Source organism: Rattus norvegicus, chromosome 1 (genome assembly GCF_021556685.1).
Source record: "Rattus norvegicus strain SHRSP/BbbUtx chromosome 1, alternate assembly SHRSP_T2T, whole genome shotgun sequence".
NCBI lineage: Eukaryota > Metazoa > Chordata > Mammalia > Rodentia > Muridae > Rattus > Rattus norvegicus.
Genome location: NC_141534.1, coordinates 58,449,334 through 58,473,390, shown reverse-complemented (window position 1 = coordinate 58,473,390; position 24,057 = coordinate 58,449,334). Strand labels below are relative to the sequence as shown.

At 37.3% G+C, this 24,057-nt stretch overlaps 1 protein-coding gene and 1 pseudogene across 1 annotated transcript; both read right to left on the bottom strand.

Moving 5' to 3' along the window:
• Positions 1–216: 216 nt before the first annotated feature.
• On the bottom strand, positions 217–1,113 carry LOC148007024 (vomeronasal type-1 receptor 4-like). Its single transcript, XM_087609957.1, has one exon. It carries the CDS (start codon positions 1,111–1,113, stop codon positions 217–219), a length of 897 nt encoding a protein of 298 aa, XP_087466083.1.
• A 7,853-nt stretch (positions 1,114–8,966) lies between these two features.
• LOC148007023 (DNA-directed RNA polymerase III subunit RPC7 pseudogene) lies at positions 8,967–9,649 on the bottom strand (annotated as a pseudogene).
• Between the last annotated feature and the right edge of the window lie 14,408 nt (positions 9,650–24,057).

The following is a 24,057-nucleotide window of genomic DNA, read 5'->3' as shown; positions in this document are numbered from 1 at the left end:
AAATCCTTTGACTATAGACTATAAGGAAAATATGGATCAATTCTGCAGTGAAATTATAATAATTTTGAAATAATCTCTCCACATATTATTACATGACCTCCATGATATCTTGAAAGACACAAGTGACTCAATCTAAGTTCACCAACAAAAAAATTGTATAGCATTTATTATTATTATTATTATTATTATTATTATTATTATTATTATATTTCTTAGCTAGGTAAAGCAAAATCTGGAAAACATGGAATGATGGCTCATCACAAATGGACCTAATGTAGGAAAACACATAGAAATGATGGATGTGATATTCATTATCCACCAACTGGGGTTTTGTGAAAGTGCAATATAACCTTGTAAAATGGAAGAGAGAGTATAAAAAGCTAAAAAGGTGCAAACCAAGACCAGGATTGTCTGTGTGGCTCTGTTTTCAGGGGACATTCTTTGGAAAGCATGTGTGCTGAGAATCCGTTGAACCCTCTTCTTGTGCCCATAAAGTGTGACAATCATGAAGGTGCTGGAACATACAATGAGCACAGAAAATAAAACTTCAGGGAACACCCAAAATGCTGTGTACATTAAATCTATGATTTTGTCACGACTTAGAGAGAGGCAGAATTCATAACCTCTCTTTTGTGTCCTATTTTTGCTATTCTTTTTGGTAGATGTGTACAGAGGAAAAAACATATTTATTAGCAGGAACAGGATCCAGCAGAGTGAAATTAACAGTCCCATAAACTTTGGAGTTTTAATTTTAATTTCCTTACAGTAGAAATTTCTGGGGCTGATGGTAATTGCCTGAAAGACACTCAAGAGACAGGTGGTGCTGATGGACATGCTCCTGCCAAGCCTTTGAAAATATAAAATATGTTTGCATCCAACATCATTGAAGAACTGGTTCCAACCAAAGGCTCCCATTATCTGGGCAATTCCTTTGGAGAGAATTATCAAAGAGTTAGATATGAACACATGTGTAAAAATCATGTCTACAATCTTTAATGTACATTCCTTGTAGTAAAGAATTAGATAGTAGAAAAGAAGAGAAAAGTTTCCGAAAATTCCAAGTATACTCTGTACTAAGAGAATGATTCCTATTGCCATGTTCCTGGTTTCCATTCTGTCATTTAGTAGTTTCTCCTTTAAATTATAGAAACAATCACATTTGTGAACCAAAGCATGTATTGAAGATTTCTAGGAAGGACATATGTGAGCAAGAACCATATGTGCTCAAATTCATAAAGCCATGGTGTGCAGCACATCAAGACTCTGTTTCAAAGCAAATGTATTTCATCATTAATAACATGTAATCAAATGATTGATGCCTATAAATGAACACATTTAAGAAGAGAGCTTCCAACATATTTGGTAGAAAAGTTATCATAAATAAAGAACACACCTTCCCACTGTAAGAGCCAATGGCTAGTAAATTCGAAGGGACTAATTGTTGTGTTCTACAATTTTAGATTTAAGTGCTGTTTAAAAGTCATACTCGAGGAAAGAAATAAGAAAGAAATTCATGCAGTTCTCACGTGGTATAAAAGACATAAAATTGTACATGTTATACAACAAGGTAGATATGTAATCTTATAAAATATATTTACTATTAGGGGTCGAAGATAATAACCATAAGTATACGTTAAAATTTCAAATAAGTTTTGCTGAGAAGTAATGCTCATCAAATTTATTAAAAGCTCATATATAATGAAACATGAATGATCTCTTAGGTTCAGAGTGTGGTGGAGAGCCACAAGATGCATTCTCTGTGTAAACTTATAACAAGTGACAATTTAATTAAAGTAGGTGACTCAAACTAAAAAAAAATTAATGAAGCAAATACAGGGAAAGAATGTCTGATGATCTTAATAGATACATGGTTTAGTATAGTTGTGATATAGTATAAATATAATTAAAATAACATTGGAGATAACAGTTCTTATAGATATGGATAATGAAACTTTGATAGGTTTACGTGACTGAAATATTTAATAGAATAGATATAAACATATCTGTGAAAACTCATTATTCTAATAGTATTTTCAAAGTCCAAGGTTGCAGCTAACAACCAGCTGTGGTCTCTAATAAGAAACCTCTTTACATATCCATTAGAAATGCACTGCCCAAGTTGAAACACAGTGAGGTTCTTGGGACCTTGTTGTTGAAAGATGAAGGCTAGCAAAAAATAAAACACATCAAATAGTCTACCCATAAAAGTGTTTATTTTTTATTTCTGCATTCATCAAAGCACATCTTAAATATGTATTTATCATACTTATTAAAGATTAAAATATATATGAACCTATGAATTCATGAACACTCACCACCTTCAAAAAACACAGAGCAGTGTAACAAATAACATTGTCAATATTCTCTTTCTTTTTTGTAAAGTTTAGGAATTTTGGTAGTATTTCAGTGTAAATAATTAATGGCTAGCTCTTTCCAAGACATTTCTAAAATCTCAATACAACAGCCTATGGATTCCTATAATTACTACCATAGATGATATTCTGTTCTTTCATGTGTGTGCTTTACACTAAGCTATATTTCATTTGTGAATTACAGTGAATAATTTTTACCTCATATAACTAAAAATATAATATGGCTTGGTACAAGGGTTCTGTAAATGCAATGCATACGTAGTAGGCAGGAATACCTTTGTAGGATTAATAAACAGTATTCACAGGACCAGATTATGAACACTAACTTTGAAAGATTCATAATATCAATGACAATATAGTTTGTAAAAACATTGTGATATTACCTCAAACACTGTCCGCAATATTCTTTGTAATTTATTGTGTTTCAGTGCTCCTTCAGATAATTACATCAAGCATAGGAAAGCATTTGACATGATATCAAGTAATTACAGAAAGAAATTTAAGCATGAACTACCTGGAACCTTCATAAATTCTAACCACCTAGAGTACTTAGGTGACTGAGTTACTTGAACACATGCTCAGGAATTTGCTTTAGTAGAATCTGCCATGGCATATCTGTGAGTGTAGAGTTTGCAATAATAGTTACTGAAAAACAACCCAAGAGAAGAGCAAGCACGAGATTGGAGACACTTTGAAATCAGGGATATGGCAGTAGAATGCAACCAGTATTTTAAAATTAAGTATAAGGATTTAATCCTCAAGTAAATATCTATAATTCCATCTTCACACTGAATCATTTGGACCATTCCCATTTCTGAATCCCTATGTCTCTCTACCAGATTCCAATAACTTGCATTTTTTTCCAGAGGCCCCAGACTTTGCTCTGAGTAGGAACACACAGTGTGGTCACAATAATAACATCAACTTATTTTTTTTAAAAATCTCAAAAATGAATACTTTACTACTTTTTAAGATACACCCTAAATTGAATTGAAAACTACAAAGACAGCTAGCAATAATCACTGTATATATGCAAGTACATTTCTCACCATTTGTAAAACCAGAGAGAAGATTTTGTAGATGATTGCCTGTATTCAAATGGTAATTCTGTGCTGTTTTGAGACTTAAGAAATAACAACATGACCCACCCGGCTGCTTGAACAGTCACAAAATTGTGTATTCAGTGATGCTATGTCAGCTAAGTTTTGAAATATTTAACTGATATTCAGTTTATTTTCACTGCAACTTAAATTCATGTCATCTTGTAAAAATACAGTTTTTATTCAGGTTAAATCAACAGAAATTACCTATATCTAAGTTTGATTTGATAAGTTAATGCCGACTCAATAGGTAGTTTTACATCAAATACTTACGGTTTCATGAAAACAAAAAGCAGTGATGGTATAACTTAAATGAAGACAAGTGCAGGATTATTTTTAAGAACCTTGTTCAAAACATATAATCTGCTATAAAACATGAAAAGGATTATGTGAAATCAGACTATGGCAAACATTGTTATTACTGGAGTGGGCAGAAAATTTAGTTGATAACTTCTTTTCTTAAAATCTCAACTAAAAAAATAACTAGTGTGCTGTCATGTATTCTTTAAAAACTTATAATTATTTCTTTATAATAAAGTTAGTAAGATTTCCCTTTTTCAATTATATATGCAAAAATATAGGAACATATAATATATAAAATATGAAATCTGTCATATAATTACCTATGATATGTATAACATACATATGTATGTATAATGTATATTGTATAGATGTGAATATACACACATATTATGGTATATCATATACAATTTGCATTTATATATACACATGTTTTAATGTACCAATTAATCATGTGCAAATATATACTGTATTATTTAGGTTCAAGACGGAGAGCCATCTGATTTTACTAGCTAAGCTGGCTCAACTTACAAAAAGTTTTCCAAAACTAGATAGCTGTTATTTCATTTCATTCTTCAGAAGAAATATGAAGATCTTATATAAGAAATTATGATGTTCATATTTAAAATTAGTATACAATTCATGTAGAATAAGGGGACTAAAAACAAAAAAAATGCCATAATTACAATGCTATCTAAGTACCTTTGATGTAATATAAATTTGATCTGGGATGATTTACTAAAAGTCAGTGTCAGAAAAGATTTTAACACACAATATTTGGAAGTCAGAATTTAGCAGCTAGTGAGTTACACTGTTCATTTTAGCAAGTCTACTTATACCTCATAAAGTTTTCTTCTCATTTAGATGAGATTTGTCTATATGTTTTCACCCTAGAATCCTTTCTTTAAACTTGAGCAATTCCCCAAACTATCATTTTTTTTCTCTGCTTCCCAGACTCAGTAAAAATTGCATACCTCACTCCTTTTCTCAGTAGAACCTTCAGCTTGGTGTGAAGCTACAGAAACTGCAGCACTATGAGAGAGGAAGGGAAAGTAAGATTCAGATAAAGGATCAGAGCATGTGATTTTATCGCCCTCATAATTGTAATCTTTTTGTCACATCACCCGGCAATGACAACACTTGCTTTGTGAACCTATAACTGTCCTGAGACTTTCTGGGTATTTCAATTTGCTTAAGATGATTTCTCATTGTTATGAGTGTCTCAAAAGAGGCAAAGTGCTTGGAGAATATCATAAGATTTCATGATTACTGAAGGCTGACAGAGGGAACCTGCTAGGGACATCAGTGTTTGATGTAGGGAAGATGTACAATGAAACCTGGGATTCTCATTAGACTCCATCTTTCTTTTGGTTTGTTCTTACACACACACACACACACACACACACACACACAGAGAGAGAGAGAGAGAGAGAGAGAGAGAGAGAGAGAGAAAAGAGAAGAAACACAAATAATCACACAAACACAAGATACGCATGCACTTATACATATATTTTATAAGTATGTATAAGGATACACATACACTTATACATATATTTTAATTTTCAGGTTTGAGGGATGTCTCATTTTAGAGGTGTAAAATTGAACAAAGAGAAGCTTGTCAGGAATTCAGGGATAGATAATCATTATCAGTAAGATGGAAATAAGAATCTGTACTAGAAAATATTTCATCCTTTTTAAAACAGGATGCAAAATAACTGAATTTGAGTTCTTAAATGTTCTAAAAAAGTTTTGATTGTTACCCCAACAATACCAAGAATCAAGATCAAGTGGCTAGTAGAGATAATCAAGAGCTGCTGTATGATTGAACTTCTCGTATCCTTTTTGACAATTTTCACAAATAGAGCTAGGCAGCAGGTCATGATTTTTTGAAAGAGGTATTCTGACATAGCAATGAGCCCAATTTCCCATTTCTCAATACCTGTGATATTTAGAAGTTAAAACACACTCATCATCCCTGCCTTATATGCAGCTAGGGTGATCATTTCTGTTTAATTCCAACTAGGCATTCTCCCACTGTCGTATTCCTGTAGTGCATCTTTGTTCAGCATATCCAGGAACCCAGGCATCATTATTTTTGTTGCTTCGCCCTTTTCTTATAACTGCCTCAGTTGAAATATCTGAGCCCTTTGAATTGAATGCTTCTCCAAACACTATATAATCCCATGGTACACGAACTGAAGGCACTTCTACTTTTTTATGATGTTAATAACTGACTGTGAACAGTGTTTTCAAGGGCTCAGTAGCCCTTGAAAATTATTCGGATTTCTTCTAACTCACCATGCTCACCATCCTTCACATGTTATAGTCTCAAACCTTCATCCTTTTTTCATCCTTCTTAAGCAGCATCATCTCTTTACAAGCCCACGTTTCTTTCCTTATACAGTTTACTTATTAAATGTCCTCTTCTCATATTCATGTTTTGCACTCATGTTACAAAGTTTATACCAATAATTTTGGATTTTTTTGAAACTTACGCAATGAGACATAACTAGAGACCATGGGATGTGGGTCAAGAGAGGGACCTGGTCAGTAAAATATGGGTAGTAGTACCTGACAACACTCTTGAGGTATCTCCATTTTCTAGTACTTCAACTGTGTTGATGTGCACAGGATTTCTTCCATTCTTGCTGCTGCTGAGAATGGAAGTTCTGTATTTATTTTTATTTGTATTGGCCACATATCTTGACTTTTCTATCCAATGTAAACCATGTAAGCAACAGGAATACAGTGAGTAAAATCCTTTATGCGTGTAATAGAACAAAATGAGAGATTAAGACTCAACAGACATAAAAGTCCAGATAACCAACCTATTATTTTAATGTTAACATACTGGTATATACAAATTATCATTCTATTAATCATGTCCATACATATTCATGCCTTCCTGGCATACCAGTAAGAACACTTTAAAAAAATGACTCCAGCCAGTTCTGAGGTTGAAAGAGATGTTTTATTTTCCAATCTGCTTTTTTTTGGCATTAAAGCCAAAATTTTATTTTTTTAACTTCATGTCTGTAAACAAATACAGAAAATCAACATATAGCAACTAGTTTTATTTGTTATAATGTTAAAGATTTTTTACCACCAGTCCCAGTAAGTACTCTTATCTAACTATTAAGATGCCAACTCTCTACAAAGTAATTTCATAGACTCAGAGCTAAAGAAAATAAGATTTATGGTAATCAAGCAACCTGTAATATCTCATCTTTTCTCAAAATTAGTATGTTTAAAATTGTAAACTGATCTTTCAAATGAGGATGGTTACCCTTAAAAGAGATGCCAGGGTTTCCAGAGTCAATCCTGTGCAAAAGCTTCCTCTGGGTGGCAGGAACACACCAGGAAGACACACTGGATACTAGGGAAGAAGTCACCGCCAATGCAGCTACCAGATTTGAAGAGTTCTGTGCAGTTTTGTAATAATGGAAGGAAACAGAACCAGAGAGTGTCTATGAATGGTATCTTGTTTGGCCCTGGTACCAAATATTAGAGAATAAAGTGCTTTTTATTCCCAAATAACAGCATTTGCCGTAACTAAAAACTTTATGTAAGTTTCCCAACACACTAAAGCTTTAAAGACTTGTTTTCTACTCAGAATCTTACCACATTTTTATAAGCTCCTGGGAACTGCAGTAAGTCACATGCATTCAGTACAGCATTACACTGTCAAGATGGGCCTCATGCCCATCAGGAAGTACTGAGGAGGCATTGCCATTCAAAGGAGTCCTTCCCTGAGAGAGCAATTTTGGAATCTCTCCAGTTTCTAATTATAGATTCAAGATTGAAAAATTATAGCTCAACAGGAAACTGTTCTCATAACTATTTCACTTTCTACAGTACAATTTCTTACAGAGCAAAAATAAAATTTAAGACATGATTGTTTCTGTAACACAAAAGACAGCATATTTGGTAAATACTGATTAGTGTCTAAACACTACAAATTTTCCTATAATGTTTTATAGGAAATTGTTTACAAGTGGATAAACTAAGGCACACAAACTTAAGCTAATATCAAAGTTATCTTGATCCTGAAAGAAAAAGCAGGGATCCAGTTTCCAGGCCAGGGGTTAATGAGTAACAAGTCTTCCCATTGGGAAAAATGATTTTTGTCCTGTAGGCAAATACTTTTAATATTGAGATGTACACTATGAATTCCCTTGAAAATCTTTGGCATGTTAAAAAGCCCTTGAGGTGAAAGGTTCTGGAAATTTTCTCCCACAAAATATAAAACTGCAGTGGAGTCATCCTGTAAGTTAAACAAAAAAAGAATCAATCATAATTTCAAAATGACCTGAGTTCATTTTACATGATTATATATAATTTACTTGAAGTCTATGAATCTTGTGAAAGACAAGTGAGGGCATAGCCCTTCACCATATTCACACACACACACACACACACACACACACACACACACACACCATTATAGGACTTATTTCCAGTTAAGTCCAGAATTAAGCAGTATGTCTCAGGGTTTTTCCCCCATAGGCCCACCAAGTTGAAAATGTCAGACTTATTACAGTAGAATTATTAATTCACACACTGAATACTGTATGACTTGGAGTTGTCCCCAAGGCCAAGCCCAGATATCCTTCCACCCATGTGACAGTCTTTGTTGTGGTTGCGATGTAAACTGAAATCAACTTCATCCAGATCACTGTTGTTTGCTGAGAGCCTGTTTCCTATCAGTAAAACCCTCATCTCCTAAGTCTGTTTTGTTAAGAACTCAGATATGTTTACAAGGTCACAGCATGATTAAACAGAATGTACCTGGTAAGAAACACCATTGTCAGCCTGTTTTTAAAGTGCCCCACGTGCAGTATTAATAGAAATCCACAATGACTGGTAACACTTTACCACCGGCCAGCAGGTGAGCCAGAGTGACCTTTTTCAACTGAACACGCAGACCGAATAATGCTAAATCTCTTTAGAACCATTCAAATCCAGAGCAAACAAAAGCCAAAGAACCCCACAACTGCATCGCATAATCAGAGATATGTCAGAGGTAATGGAGTAAGGTCACACGAGTGTAAACACAACGTCATTTGAAGAGTTGGATATGAATTTGTCAGAGAGAACACTGAACAACAGAAAATATGCACTTAATCCTTATCCAAAATCAAGTCCATCCAAATGCTCAAAGCTGTATGTGCAAAATATCTGGAGACTTTCGTGGCTAGTAGGTGGCTTCGTCCATGTTGTCCTTGCTGTCTACCACAAAATCATCCCCGTTGTCGAAGTAGGAGTTAATGTAGTCATTCTCCTCCTCTTGTTCCTCTTCATCATACTCTTCCTGTTCCACATCTTCTGCGCCATCCTCCTCCTCATCTTTCTCTTTCTCTTTGCTCATTTCTTTCCCATCGTTTTCTTCATCCGACCTTTCACCCTCGCCTCTCCTTTCCAGTTCCTCAATCTTTTTCAACAGATCTGCAGAATTCATGAGGGAAGTACCCTTGCTTGTGGCTTTGGCCGGTTTGGATTTTGGATCTGCTTTTTTGCACTTCTTTCTTGGCATCATCTCTCTTGGAAGTTTTCTCCAATCTGGTTCCCATTCTTCTTTATAGACCTTCAGGCATCGCTTGCTATACCTTTCAATATCATCTTGTTTTTCTTCGGGTGTTTCGATAAAGTAAGGCAATCATTTCACTGTTTCCCTTAACTCCTGTTTCAAGGCCAGCATGTCATCCTCGACTTCTCCTTTTTCAGGGGCACTGACTTGTAATCTGTATCAGGAAATAGCATGGGTGGCTTCAACACAACATCAGGTAACTTCTCTCCTCTGCTGAATCCAACAGCTTCGATATTAAAGGTATAGGCAGCACGGCCTCTTCCTTTATTGCCAGCCATCAGAAGCTATAAGAGCAGTATGGACCAAGGCAAGTCTCGAGGCTGGGGCACACTGTGCAGCGATGGTGGCAGAAAAGCTGGCAGTTGCGCCAACAAGGAGCCATAGATTCCACCTCCTGAACAGCGCGTACCTCACCACACATCCCCAATCTGCTTTTATACCACTTTAATTACATACAGAATAATAAGATCAGTTCTTTCTTTTTTTATTAACTTGAGTATTTCTTATATACATTTCGAGTGTTATTCCCTTTTCCCGGTTTCCGGGCAAACATCCCCCTCCCCCCTCCCCTTCTTTATGGGCGTTCCCCTCCCCATCCTCCCCCCCTTGCTGCCCTCCCCCCAACAATCTAGTTCACTGGGGGTTCAGTCTTAGCAGGACCCAGGGCTTCCCCTTCCACTGGTGCTCTTACTAGGATATTCATTGCTACCTATGAGGTCAGAGTCCAGGGTCAGTCCATGTATAGTCTTTAGGTAGTGGCTTAGTTCCCTGGAAGCTCTGGTTGGTTGGCATTGTTGCACATATGGGGTCTCGAGCCCCTTCAAGCTCTTCCAGTTCTTTCTCTGATTCCTTCAACGGGGGTCCTATTCTCAATTCAGTGGTTTGCTGCTGGCATTTGCCTCTGTGTTTGCTGTATTCTGGCTGTGTCTCTCGGGAGAGATCTACATCCGGCTCCTGTCGGCCTGCACTTCTTTGCTTCATCCATCTTGTCTAATTGGATGGCTGTATATGCATGGGCCACATGTGGGGCAGGCTCTGAATGGGTGTTCCTTCTGTGTCTGTTTTAATCTTTGCCTCTCTATTCCCTGCCAAGGGTATTCTTGTTCCCCTTTTAAAGAAGGAGTGAAGCATTCACATTTTGATCATCCGTCTTGAGTTTCATTTGTTCTAGGCATCTAGGGTAATTCAAGCATTTGGGCTAATAGCCACTTATCAATGAGTGCATACCATGTGTGTTTTTCTGTGATTGGGTTACCTCACTCAGGATGATATTTTCCACTTCCAACCATTTGCCTACGAATTTCATAAACTCGTTGTTTTTGATAGCTGAGTAATATTCCATTGTGTAGATGTACCACATTTTCTGTATCCATTCCTCTGTTGAAGGGCATCTGGGTTCTTTCCAGCTTCTGGCTATTATAAATAAGGCTGCGATGAACATAGTGGAGCACATGTCTTTTTTATATGTTGGGGCATCTTTTGGGTATATGCCCAAGAGAGGTATAGCTGAGTCAAGGAACACACAAGGTTTCTGGAAACACCTTACTCAGGACTGCCACACAGGCTTCTGTTGAGCTTGCTCTGAACTTTGCATTAACTCAAATGTAAATGTTCTTAAGCAGGGCTCATTTCCTTAGCCCAAGCCCAAAGCCAGATTCCTGCTCTCAGTTTATTTCTTTTGTCCTGATAAAGTCAGATTCCCACAAAGTGTCTAGAAGGGAAGCAAGTGGCCCCCAAAGTCTCTCTACAGCTCCTCCTTATTTGTTTCATAAACAAGACTGAGCCTGTCTTGGGTCGTTCTGACAAGAATGCCTTACTTTCCTGTCATAAAATATGTATTATCAAAAGCAGGGCTATTCTGTCTTATGTTGGAATGGTGAGATTCTGTGCAGAATCTTGTCTGTCTTTGGCTTGCTAGCCTGTTAGATTTATAAGTCTGTATGGGGATCTATTTTTAGTTTAAAGTCATGTATCTTGGCGGCCAAAATATTGATGCTGTTAAAAGCAAGCTTTATCACAATGGGAAGGAATAAAAGCATTCCCAGGACAAAAAGGGCTAGCATGATGAAGCTATATACCTTGTTCTCTGAGTTTGACCAAGATGGAAATTCAGGCCATGAATATAACTTTACCAGCAATATCAGCATCATCAAAGCTCAGTGGAGCAGCATTATTTAAAATTATAATCTTGGTAACCAAGGTTAAAACACTCAGGAGTTAGAATTATGTCATATACCCTGCAAGTGTCTTTGAACCTTTTTCCCATTATAGTGACTATCACTGTAAATTTTAGAAGTAACACAAATCTACTGGTAATTAGCATAACACTCAAGATGGCTTCTTTCTCTAAAGCTCTGAAAATCCTCTCCATTAATTTGAAGAACAGTATCATAAAGAGCATCAATCTGTTGTTCCAAACACCTGAATCCACTTGAATACGCAAACCATTAGCAACATTTTTGATAAATGATTAACAAATAATAGTTGTCTTAGCTTCAAGTCAAAGCAATTGTGAAAGCAGTTGTGCTACCTGTTAATGTAATTAAAGCTGCTATACCAGCACATCAAGTCCACTACCCTCTTGCTTCTGCTTAAAGCCTGACTCACTTCTTTGAATTTTCGCAAGCCTTTGTCAGAATACCAGAGTCCTGTATTACACACAAGCAATAAAACAAAAGCTGGTGGATAGGCCATCATAACAGACATGTCAGATTTCAGCACATTAACACAATTAGAAAGTGTACAATCAACACAATTTACATTAAATATCAATGAAGAAACAAGAATAATTTTAACAAGATCAATTATTGAAAGATTAGGAGCTTTATAACACGTACACTAACATTTGTTAGAAACCTAGATCCTGTCCTAATTTTATTGACTGTAAATATAACTTCATACAAGGCAATTGTGAAATTATAAATGTCTGTGAACATGCCTAGAACCAGTCTTCCAAATGAATAATGTTATTTCCAATTTGATTTTCAGACCAGTCCATGATTGAGCTGTTCACATTAAAGGAAAGAAAAGACTCATTATAAGTTCTTCTATTTGATTAATGTTTTGAAGGTAGTTTTAACAGTCCCTAACTTCTCTATCACAGAATGTTTTAAAGTTTGAAGCAAGGCTGCTTGTCCAATTTGAGATATAGGCAAGCAAAGGTGGGTCAGGAACATATATCCAAAACAGCTTCCTAGTCATCACTGTCAGGGCACTCAGCAAGCTCACAGGTCAGCATCATTCTTTGTCCCAGCGTCTGCTTGTCTCACCAGTCACTCTGGCAGGTAGCACACTCCTGCAGCATCCTGCAGAGGAAAAGCATAAACATGCCCTCTTCCCCATATTAATATCTGATCAGGATAATGCCATATGCCAGTAAGTGGATGCTGTCATTTCACCTAGGCATAAGTATGCCTTGTTGTAGGGTGCCATAGCCACTTAGAGAGTTCCTTGGCATCCAATTTTTTTAAAAAAGAGCATTATTTAAATATTTGCATAATATACAGGGATATAACTACCCTTGTTACTTTATGAAGATATTGTTTAAAAGTTTTACAATACCTGTTTCACAATACCTTGTCCTTGAAGATTAAGAAATCCTAGTAATAAGAGTAATATTAAGTTGTTGAAAAAATATCTCAGATGTTTGACTGCAATAGCCAGTTTAAAAAAAAATGTAGGCAACGACTAATTACATTTTTACTTGCTTTTCCTGTTAACGTAGTTCGACCAGAAAGCTTGAAATGATGTCAATAGTCACATGAACATGTTTTCTATAATCAGAAAGGAGTAACATCTATTTGTCATAATTGATTAGGTATAAGTCGTAGGGGATCAACACCATTATGTAGTACAGGAAGAAATTGAAGACACTGAGGACAAGTATTTACGATTTGACTTGTACATTCTCTAGGAATACCAAATTTTTGTCTGAAGCTACTACTATTTAGATGATGTAAAGAATGAGATTGTTTGCTTAATTGTTCCTAGGTATGGCCTATAATCTATCTGGTATACAAATCTGCTGTGGCAGTGCACTCACTAAAGAATCCAGGCAATCCAGCCTGAGTTCTTAAATGGCCTATAAAGGAACAGTATGTTCTTAAATTAAGTTGTACTTCCATAAATAATTGTAAATCGTTGGGGGTAGCAGTATCTAAAAGACAGAAAATTTCAAGCAATTGTAAACCTATCAGTATACAAATTGAAAGCTTAGATTTCTAAAATTTCACAAACAGTGGCTACAGTGCATAATTGAATAATCTGTGCTGAAGCAGGGGGAAACTCAAGAGAATAAACATGTGATCCTAGTATATTTGCTGCCTCATATCTTTAAATAATCAGATTTATATGAGAACCAATAACAAGTCTTGCAAGAGTCACCATGTATGTTGATATAAACTTTATGGTGAGTTACCAAGGGTAGTGATGATCTTTCTTTTACAGACAATAACAAGTGCAGCTATGATATAGATGGACTCAAAGCAGCTCTTGGAATCTGAAGAAGTAGTTGAAGACAGCATCATTAGAAGGTTAGAACTGAAGTGATTCCTCTCTCACATTTGTAACCCACTTTTGTAATGCTAGAATAAATCCCACTGAAAATTAATTCTCCAATTTTCTTAGGATGCTTATTATCAATTTCTTTTGAAGACAAATTTTGTCTTTCTTTATTTCCTTCTTTCTTTCTTTCTTTCTTTCTTTCTTTCTTTCTTTCTTTCTTTTTTCTGGGTTCTATGTCATGATTATGGCACCCTAGATAAACAGATGACATTTTATAATATTAACAAAGATCTATTATGGTGGTCAAGTTCCTAATGCTGTGGTTTACAATTCATAGGTCTAAGAAGTGTAAATCAAAGCCCTAAGTTCATAGTTCCCTTAGGTAGATCAAAGAAAACTAAATATAAATAGTACTTATTATGAATATATCTTAACACATTTAAGTTCCATATTCTCATAGATTAAATCTCAACCTCACCCTCAAAACTTTATACTCTTCCCTGGTCCACCCTACAAGCACTCTACCTCAGATCTACTGCTCTTCAGAAGCTTTCCTTCAGAAAAGAGAAGCACTTAGAGAGCTATGAAGATGACACTGTACAACAAGATGTGATAAGGTGATGCATGAAACCTCATATCAAAGATGAATGATACAACCCAGTAGAAGATTAGGCAAAAGAGTCAGAGGTACTCCCACTTTCATTATTATGAGACCCACAAAAATCACAACCTAATTAGCCACAGCACTGTGCATCAGGACTAACTTAGAACCATGCAAACTGTGTGATTGCACGTTCAGTGTCTGTGAGTCCCTACAAGCCCTGCTTAGTTAATTCTGTGGACTTGGTTCTTGTGAAGTTCTTGAATCTTTTGGCTCCTACAGTCCTTTATCACTCTATTGCCAGGATGTTTGCCTAACTCCAACTATATTTTTAACTATTAGTTTCTATTTCTGTTTCCACCAATTTCTGGATTAAGCCTTTTGTCTAGGTAATGATCTAAGTGTTAAGCAGCATATTGCTTCCCATCCTTTTGGCTCATATAAAATGCAGCATCTGTTCTTATCAGTTTAATATTAATCATGCTACTACTTCTTTTTCTTAGTTTCTATTTCTTTTTAAGACCACAATAATTACATTAGCTTTTCCACTTTCCTTTAGTCAAACTTATTTTTCCATTCCCTTTAAATCTTTAAAACTAGTTGCTTTTTTCCATTTAGTTTTTATTCACAAACACACACACACACACACACACACACACACACACACACACACAAAGAGAGAGAGGGAGAGAGAGACAGAGAGAGACAGAGACAGAGGTAGAGGTTGAGAAAGAGAGACAGAGAGACAGAGAGATGGGGAGAGAAAGGAAAAGAGATAGAAAAATATTTATATATTTAAATACAAAATTTTTTGTCTGTATATTTCTACTTCTATGTTGTATTTTAAGTGCTGATTATTTGTTATTAGATATCCACTGGTTTCTTCTCATAAGAAGACATTTTACTAAATATCTCCCTTCTTTATTTGCTTGCACTTATTTGTTTATGGTTGAAGCCTCAATAGACCTTCATGACTGATAAGCCTGTCTATTGGTTTCTTCCTTCTTCAGCTTATTTTTGAGCAATTATGTTTGTGAGGTTATTAGAGTTTCTAACAGCTCTCTCTCTCTCTCTCTCTCTCTCTCTCTCTCTCTCTCTCTCACACACACACACACACACACACACACACACACACACACATTTTTCAGTGTGTGTATGTATGTCATTTGCAGAAAACTCTATCTTCTTGTCCCTATACTCTTTCCACTCATTCTTTTACAATTAAGTGCATGCATAAGGTACAATAATTATGTCATCAAGGATTATGTCTTTGGTACTCTGGCAGTTGGCAATTTGGACTTAGCCCCAAAACTGCACATTGTTGAGTTGGAGTTTTCTATACTGATTGTCATCTGTTTCTGAGAGAAATTTTCCTTGAGAAGAAATGTGTATTGTACTTATATATAAGAATATGAATAGACAGTGTGAATGTACTGAGGATTTATGCTCTTTCAGGAAAATGGTGGTTGTAAATTCACCTTCAAGATGCATGATATCACTAAATGAAATGCTGCTACTTTTTTAGTAAAAAGCATGATTTACTTATTGATTAGGAGATACAACACACCCAAACTTATGGGATACAATGCAAGCTGGGCTAGGAGGAAACCTAAAAGCTCTGAGAGCCTGAAAAGAGAAACAGGAGAGAGAATATGTCAGCAGCTTGACAGCACAAATAAAAGCTCTAGATAAAAAAAAATAAATAGCTGCTCCCAGACCCGGTGAGAGAGAGACCCAACCGCCTGGTCAGGTGGGCACTCCTGAGGCTGCAGAGCGGAAGAGACCAACAACACTGCTCACCCCTGCCCACATCCCTGGCCCAAGAGGAAACTGTATAAGGCCTCTGGGCTCCCGTGGAGGAGGGCCCAGGAGCAGCAGGACACCTGCCTGAGACACCACCGGAACCGGAAAGAAACAGACCGGATAAACAGTTCTCTGCACCCAAATCCCGTGGGAGGGAGAGCTAAACCTTCAGAGAGGCAGACAAGCCTGGGAAACCAGAAGAGACTGCTCCCTTCACACACATCTCGGACGCCAGAGGAAAAAGCCAAAGACCATCTGGAACCCTGGTGCACTGAAGCTCCCGGAAGGGGCGGCACAGGTCTTCCTGGTTGCTGCCGCTGCAGAGAGCCCCTGGGCAGCACCGCACGAGCGAAACTGAGCCTCGGGACCACAGGTAAGACCAACTTTTCTGCTGCAAGAAAGCTGCCTGGTGAACTCAAGACACAGGCCCACAGAAACAGCTGAAGACCTGTAGAGAGGAAAAACTACACGCCCGAAAGCAGAACACTCTGTCCCCATAACTGACTGAAAGAGAGGAAAACAGGTCTACAGCACTCCTGACACACAGGCTTATAGGACAGTCTAGCCACTGTCAGAAATAGCAGAACAAAGTAACACTAGAGATAATCTGATGGCGAGAGGCAAGCGCAGGAACCCAAGCAACAGAAACCAAGACTACATGCCATCATCGGAGCCCAATTCTTCCACCAAAACAAACATGGAATATTCAAACACACCAGAAAAGCAAGATCTAGTTTCAAAATCATATTTGATCATGATGCTGGAGGACTTCAAGAAAGACATGAACACACTTAGGGAAACACAGGAAAACATTAATAAACAAGTAGAAGCCTACAGAGAGGAATCGCAAAAATCCCTGAAAGAATTCCAGGAAAACACAATCAAACAGTTGAAGGAATTAAAAATGGAAATAGAAGCAATCAAGAAAGAACACATGGAAACAACCCTGGATATAGAAAACGAAAAGAAGAGACAAGGAGCTGTAGATACAAGCTTCACCAACAGAATTCAAGAGATGGAAGAGAGAATCTCAGGAGCAGAAGATTCCATAGAAATCATTGACTCAACTGTCAAAGATAATGTAAAGCGGAAAAAGCTACTGGTCCAAAACATACAGGAAATCCAGGACTCAATGAGAAGATCAAACCTAAGGATAATAGGTATAGAAGAGAGTGAAGACTCCCAGCTCAAAGGACCAGTAAAGATCTTCAACAAAATCATAGAAGAAAACTTCCCTAACCTAAAAAAAGAGATACCCATAGACATACAAGAAGCCTACAGAACTCCAAATAGATTGGACCAGAAAAGAAACACCTCCCGTCACATAATTGTCAAAACACCAAACGCACAAAATAAAGAAAGAATATTAAAAGCAGTAAGGGAAAAAGGTCAAGTAACATATAAAGGGAGACCTATCAGAATCACACCAGACTTCTCGCCAGAAACTATGAAGGCCAGAAGATCCTGGACTGATGTCATACAGACCCTAAGAGAAAACAAATGCCAGCCCAGGTTACTGTATCCAGCAAAACTCTCAATTAACATTGATGGAGAATCCAAGATATTCCATGACAAAACCAAATTTACACAATGTCTTTCTACAAATCCAGCACTACAAAGGATAATAAATGGTAAAGCCCAACATAAGGAAGCAAGCTATACCCTAGAAGAAGCAAGAAACTAATCGTCTTGGCAACAAAACAAAGAGAATGAAAGCACACAAACATAACCTCACATCCAAATATGAATATAAAGGGAAACAATAATCACTATTCCTTAATATCTCTCAATATCAAGGGCCTCAACTCCCCAATAAAAAGACATAGATTAACAAACTGGATACGCAACGAGGACCCTGCATTCTGCTGCCTACAGGAAACACACCTCAGAGACAAAGACAAACACTACCTCAGAGTGAAAGGCTGGAAAACAACTTTCCAAGCAAATGGTCAGAAGAAGCAAGCTGGAGTAGCCATTCTAATATCAAATAAAATCAATTTCCAACTAAAAGTCATCAAAAAAGATAAGGAGGGACACTTCATATTCATCAAAGGAAAAATCCACCAAGATGAACTCTCAATCCTAAATATATATGCCCCAAATACAAGGGCACCTGCATACATAAAAGAAACCTTACTAAAGCTAAAAACACACATTGCACCTCACACAATAATAGTGGGAGATTTCAACACCCCACTCTCATCAATGGACAGATCATGGAAACAGAAATTAAACAGTGATGTCGACAGACTAAGAGAAGTCATGAGCCAAATGGACTTAACGGATATTCATAGAACATTCTATCCTAAAGCAAAAGGATATACCTTCTTCTCAGCTCCTCATGGCACTTTCTCCAAAATTGACCATATAATTGGTCAAAAAACGGGCCTCAACAGGTACAGAATGATAGAAATAATCCCATGCGTGCTATCGGACCACCACGGCCTAAAACTGGTCTTCAATAACAATAAGGGAAGAATGCCCACATATACGTGGAAATTGAACAATGCTCTACTCAATGATAACCTGGTCAAGGAAGAAATAAAGAAAGAAATTAAAAACTTTTTAGAATTTAATGAAAATGAAGATACAACATACCCAAAGTTATGGGACACAATGAAAGCTGTGCTAAGAGGAAAACTCATAGCGCTGAGTGCCTGCAGAAAGAAACAGGAAAGAGCATATGTCAGCAGCTTGACAGCACACCTAAAAGCTCTAGAACAAAAAGAAGCAAATACACCCAGGAGGAGTAGAAGGCAGGAAATAATCAAACTCAGAGCTGAAATCAACCAAGTAGAAACAAAAAGGACCATAGAAAGAATCAACAGAACCAAAAGTTGGTTCTTTGAGAAAATCAACAAGATAGATAAACCCTTAGCCAGACTAACGAGAGGACACAGAGAGTGCGTCCAAATTAACAAAATCAGAAATGAAAAGGGAGACATAACTACAGATTCAGAGGAAATTCAAAAAATTATCAGATCTTACTATAAAAACCTATATTCAAGAAAATTTGAAAATCTTCAGGAAATGGACAATTTCCTAGACAGATACCAGGTATCGAAGTTAAATCAGGAACAGATAAACCAGTTAAACAACCCCATAACTCCTAAGGAAATAGAAGCAGTCATTAAAGGTCTCCCAACCAAAAAGAGCCCAGGTCCAGACGGGTTTAGTGCAGAATTCTATCAAACCTTCATAGAAGACCTCATACCAATATTATCCAAACTATTCCACAAAATTGAAACAGATGGAGCCCTACCGAATTCCTTCTACGAAGCCACAATTACTCTTATACCTAAACCACACAAAGACACAACAAAGAAAGAGAACTTCAGACCAATTTCCCTTATGAATATCGACGCAAAAATACTCAATAAAATTCTGGCAAACCGAATTCAAGAGCACATCAAAACAATCATCCACCATGATCAAGTAGGCTTCATCCCAGGCATGCAGGGATGGTTTAATATACGGAAAACCATCAACGTGATCCATTATATAAACAAACTGAAAGAACAGAACCACATGATCATTTCATTAGATGCTGAGAAAGCATTTGACAAAATTCAACACCCCTTCATGATAAAAGTCCTGGAAAGAATAGGAATTCACGGCCCATACCTAAACATAGTAAAAGCCATATACAGCAAACCAGTTGCTAACATTAAACTAAATGGAGAGAAACTTGAAGCAATCCCACTAAAATCAGGGACTAGACAAGGCTGCCCACTCTCTCCCTACTTATTCAATATAGTTCTTGAAGTTCTAGCCAGAGCAATCAGACAACAAAAGGAGATCAAAGGGATACAGATCGGAAAAGAAGAGGTCAAAATATCATTATTTGCAGATGACATGATAGTATATTTAAGTGATCCCAAAAGTTCCACCAGAGAACTACTAAAGCTGATAAACAACTTCAGCAAAGTGGCTGGGTATAAAATTAACTCAAATAAATCAGTTGCCTTCCTCTATACAAAAGAGAAACAAGCCGAGAAAGAAATTAGGGAAACGACACCCTTCATAATAGACCCAAATAATATAAAGTACCTCGGTGTGACTTTAACCAAGCAAGTAAAAGATCTGTACAATAAGAACTTCAAGACACTGAGGAAAGAAATTGAAGAAGACCTCAGAAGATGGAAAGATCTCCCATGCTCATGGATTGGCAGGATTAATATAGTAAAAATGGCCATTTTACCAAAAGCTATCTACAGATTTAATGCAATCCCCATCAAAATACCAATCCAATTCTTCAAAGAGTTAGACAGAACAATTTGCAAATTCATCTGGAATAACAAAAAACCCAGGATAGCTAAAGCTATCCTCAACAATAAAAGGACTTCAGGGGGAATCACTATCCCTGAACTCAAGCAGTATTACAGAGCAATAGTGATAAAAACTGCATGGTATTGGTACAGGGACAGACAGATAGACCAATGGAATAGAATTGAAGACGCAGAAATGAACCCACACACCTATGGTCACTTGATTTTTGACAAAGGAGCCAAAACCATCCAATGGAAAAAAGATAGCATTTTCAGCAAATGGTGCTGGTTCAACTGGAGGGCAACATGTAGAAGAATGCAGATCGATCCATGCTTATCACCCTGTACAAAGCTTAAGTCCAAGTGGATCAAGGACCTCCACATCAAACCAGACACACTCAAACTAATAGAAGAAAAACTAGGGAAACATCTGGAACACATGGGCACTGGAAAAAATTTCCTGAACAAAACACCAATGGCTTATGCTCTAAGATCAAGAATCGACAAATGGGATCTCAAAACTGCAAAGCTTCTGTAAGGCAAAGGACACTGTGGTTAGGACAAAACGGCAACCAACAGATTGGGAAAAAATCTTTACCAATCCTACAACAGATAGAGGCCTTATATCCAAAATATACAAAGAACTCAAGAAGTTAGACCGCAGGGAAACAAATAACCCTATTAAAAATGGGGTTCAGAGCTAAACAAAGAATTCACAGCTGAGGAATGCCGAATGGCTGAGAAACACCTAAAGAAATGTTCAACATCTTTAGTCATAAGGGAAATGCAAATCAAAACAACCCTGAGATTTCACCTCACACCAGTGAGTATGGTAAGATCAAAAACTCAGGTGACCACAGATGCTGGCGAGGATGTGGAGAAAGAGGAGCACTCCTCCATTGTTGGTGGGATTGCACACTGGTACAACCATTCTGGAAATCAGTCTGGAGGTTCCTCAGAAAATTGGACATTGAACTGCCTGAGGATCCAGCTATACCTCTCTTGGGCATATACCCCAAAAATGCCCCAACATATAAAAAATACACGTGCTCCACTATGTTCATCGCAGCCTTTATTCAAAATAGCCAGAAACTGGAAAGAACCCAGATGCCCTTCAACAGAGGAATGGATACAGAAAATGTGGTACATCTACACAATGGAATATTACTCAGCTATCAAAAACAACGAGTTTATGAAATTCGTAGGCAAATGGTTGGAACTGGAAAATATCATCCTGAGTCATCTAACCCAATCACAGAAAGACATACATGGTATGCACTCATTGATAAGTGGCTATTAGCCCAAATGCTTGAATTACCCTAGATCCCTAGAACAAACGAAACTCAAGAAGGATGATCAAAATGTGAATGCTTCACTCCTTCTTTAAATGAGGAAAAAGAATACCCTTGGCAGGGAAGGGAGAGGCAAAGATTAAAACAGAGACTGAAGGAACACCCATTCAGAGCCTGCCCCACATGTGGCCCATACATATACAGCCACCCAATTAGACAAGAAGGATGAAGCAAAGAAGTGCAGACTGACAGGAGCCGGATGTAGATCGCTCCTGAGAGACACAGCCAGAATATAGCAAATACAGAGGCGAATGCCAGCAGCAAACCACTGAACTGAGAATAGGTCCCCCGTTGAAGGAATCAGAGAAAGAACTGGAAGAGCTTGAAGGGGCTTGAGACCCCATATGTACAACAATGTCAAGCAACCAGAGCTTCCAGGGACTAAGCCACTACCTAAAGACTATTCATGGACTGACCCTGGACTCTGACCCCATAGGTAGCAATGAATATCCTAGTAAGAGCACCAGTGGAAAAGGAAGCCCTGGGTCCTGCTAAGACTGAACCCCCAGTGAACTAGACTATGGGGGGGAGGGCGGCAATGGGGGGAGGGTTGGGAGGGGAACACCCATATGGAAGGGGAGGGGGGAGGGGGATGTTTGCCTGGAAACTGGGAAAGGGAATAACACTCGAAATGTATATAAGAAATACTCAAGTTAATAAAAAAAAATAATGGACTGATTTGCATGCTTCTACCTGCTGACCTCCAGTTGAACCAGCATCATTTGTCGAAAAAGTTATCTTTTTTTCCACTGGATGGTTTTGGCTCCTTTATCATAAATCAAGTGACCATAGGTGTGTGGGTTCATTTCCTCTGATATATCTGCCTGTCTCTGTAACAATACCATACAGTTTTTTATCACTATTGCTCGGTAATACTGCTTGAAGTCAGCAATGGTGATTTGCCCCCCAGAAGTCCTTTTATTGTTGAGGATAGTTTTAGTTATCCTGGGTTTTTGTTATTTCAAATGAATTTGCAAATTGTCCTTTCTATTTTTTTTTTTTTTTGGTTCTTTTTTTCGGAGCTGGGGACCGAACCCAGGGCCTTGCGCTTCCTAGGTAAGCGCTCTACCACTGAGCTAAATCCCCAGCCCCGCAAATTGTCCTTTCTAATTCTAGGAAGAACTATATTGGATCTTTGATGAAGATTGCATTGAATTTGTAGATTGCTTTTGGTAAAGTGGCTAGTTTTACTATATTAATCCTGACAATCCATGACCATGGGAGATCTTACCATCTTTTAAGATCTTCAGTTTTTTTCTTCAGTGACTTGAAGTTCTTATATACAAATTGGTTTGTTAAAGCCACACCATGTTTTTTTGTATTATTTGGGACTATTATGAAGGGTGTCGTTTCCCTTACTTCTTTCTCAGCCTCATTATCCTTTGTGTAGAGGAAGACTACTCATTTGTTTGAGTTAATTTTATACCCACCCACTTTGCTGAAGTTGTTTATCTGGCTTAGTATTTCTCTGGTGTAACTTTTGGGGTCACTTAAGTATACAATCATATCATCTGCAAATAGTGATATTTTAACTTCTTCCTCGCAATTTATATCACTTTGACCTCCTTTTGTTGTCTGATCGCTCTGGATAGGACATCGAGTACTATATTGAATAAGTAGTGAGAGAATAGGCAGCTTTGTCTAATCCCTGATTTTAGTGGGATTGCTTCCAGTTTCTCACCATTTAGTTTAATGCTAACTACTAGTTTGCTGTATGTGGCTTTTACTATGTTTAGGTATGGACCTTGAATTCTTGCTCTTTCCAGGACTTTTATCATTAAGGGGTATTGAATTTTTTCAAGTGCTTTCTCAGCATCTAATGAAATTATCATATGGTTTTTACTTTGATTTTGTTTATATAGTGGATTATGTTGATGGTTTTTCCATATATTGAACCATCCCTGCATGCTTGGGATGCAGCCTACTTGATCATGACAGATGATAATTTAGTTGTGCACTTGGATTCCATTTGCAAGAGCTTTTTTGAGTATATTTGTATTAATATTCATTAGGGAAATTGTTCTGCTGTTCTCTTTCTTTGTTGAGTCTTTGGGTGGTTTAGGCATAAGAGTAATTGTGGTTTCATAGAAGGAATCTGGTAGTGCTCTGTGTCTATTGTGTGGAATATTTTGGACAGTATTGTTATGAGGTCTTCTGTGAAGGTCTGATAG

Bases quoted from the DNA above. Each gene is read 5' to 3' on its own strand.
- LOC148007024 (XM_087609957.1), bottom strand. From the start codon at position 1,113: ATGGAAACCAGGAACATGGCAATAGGAATCATTCTCTTAGTACAGAGT.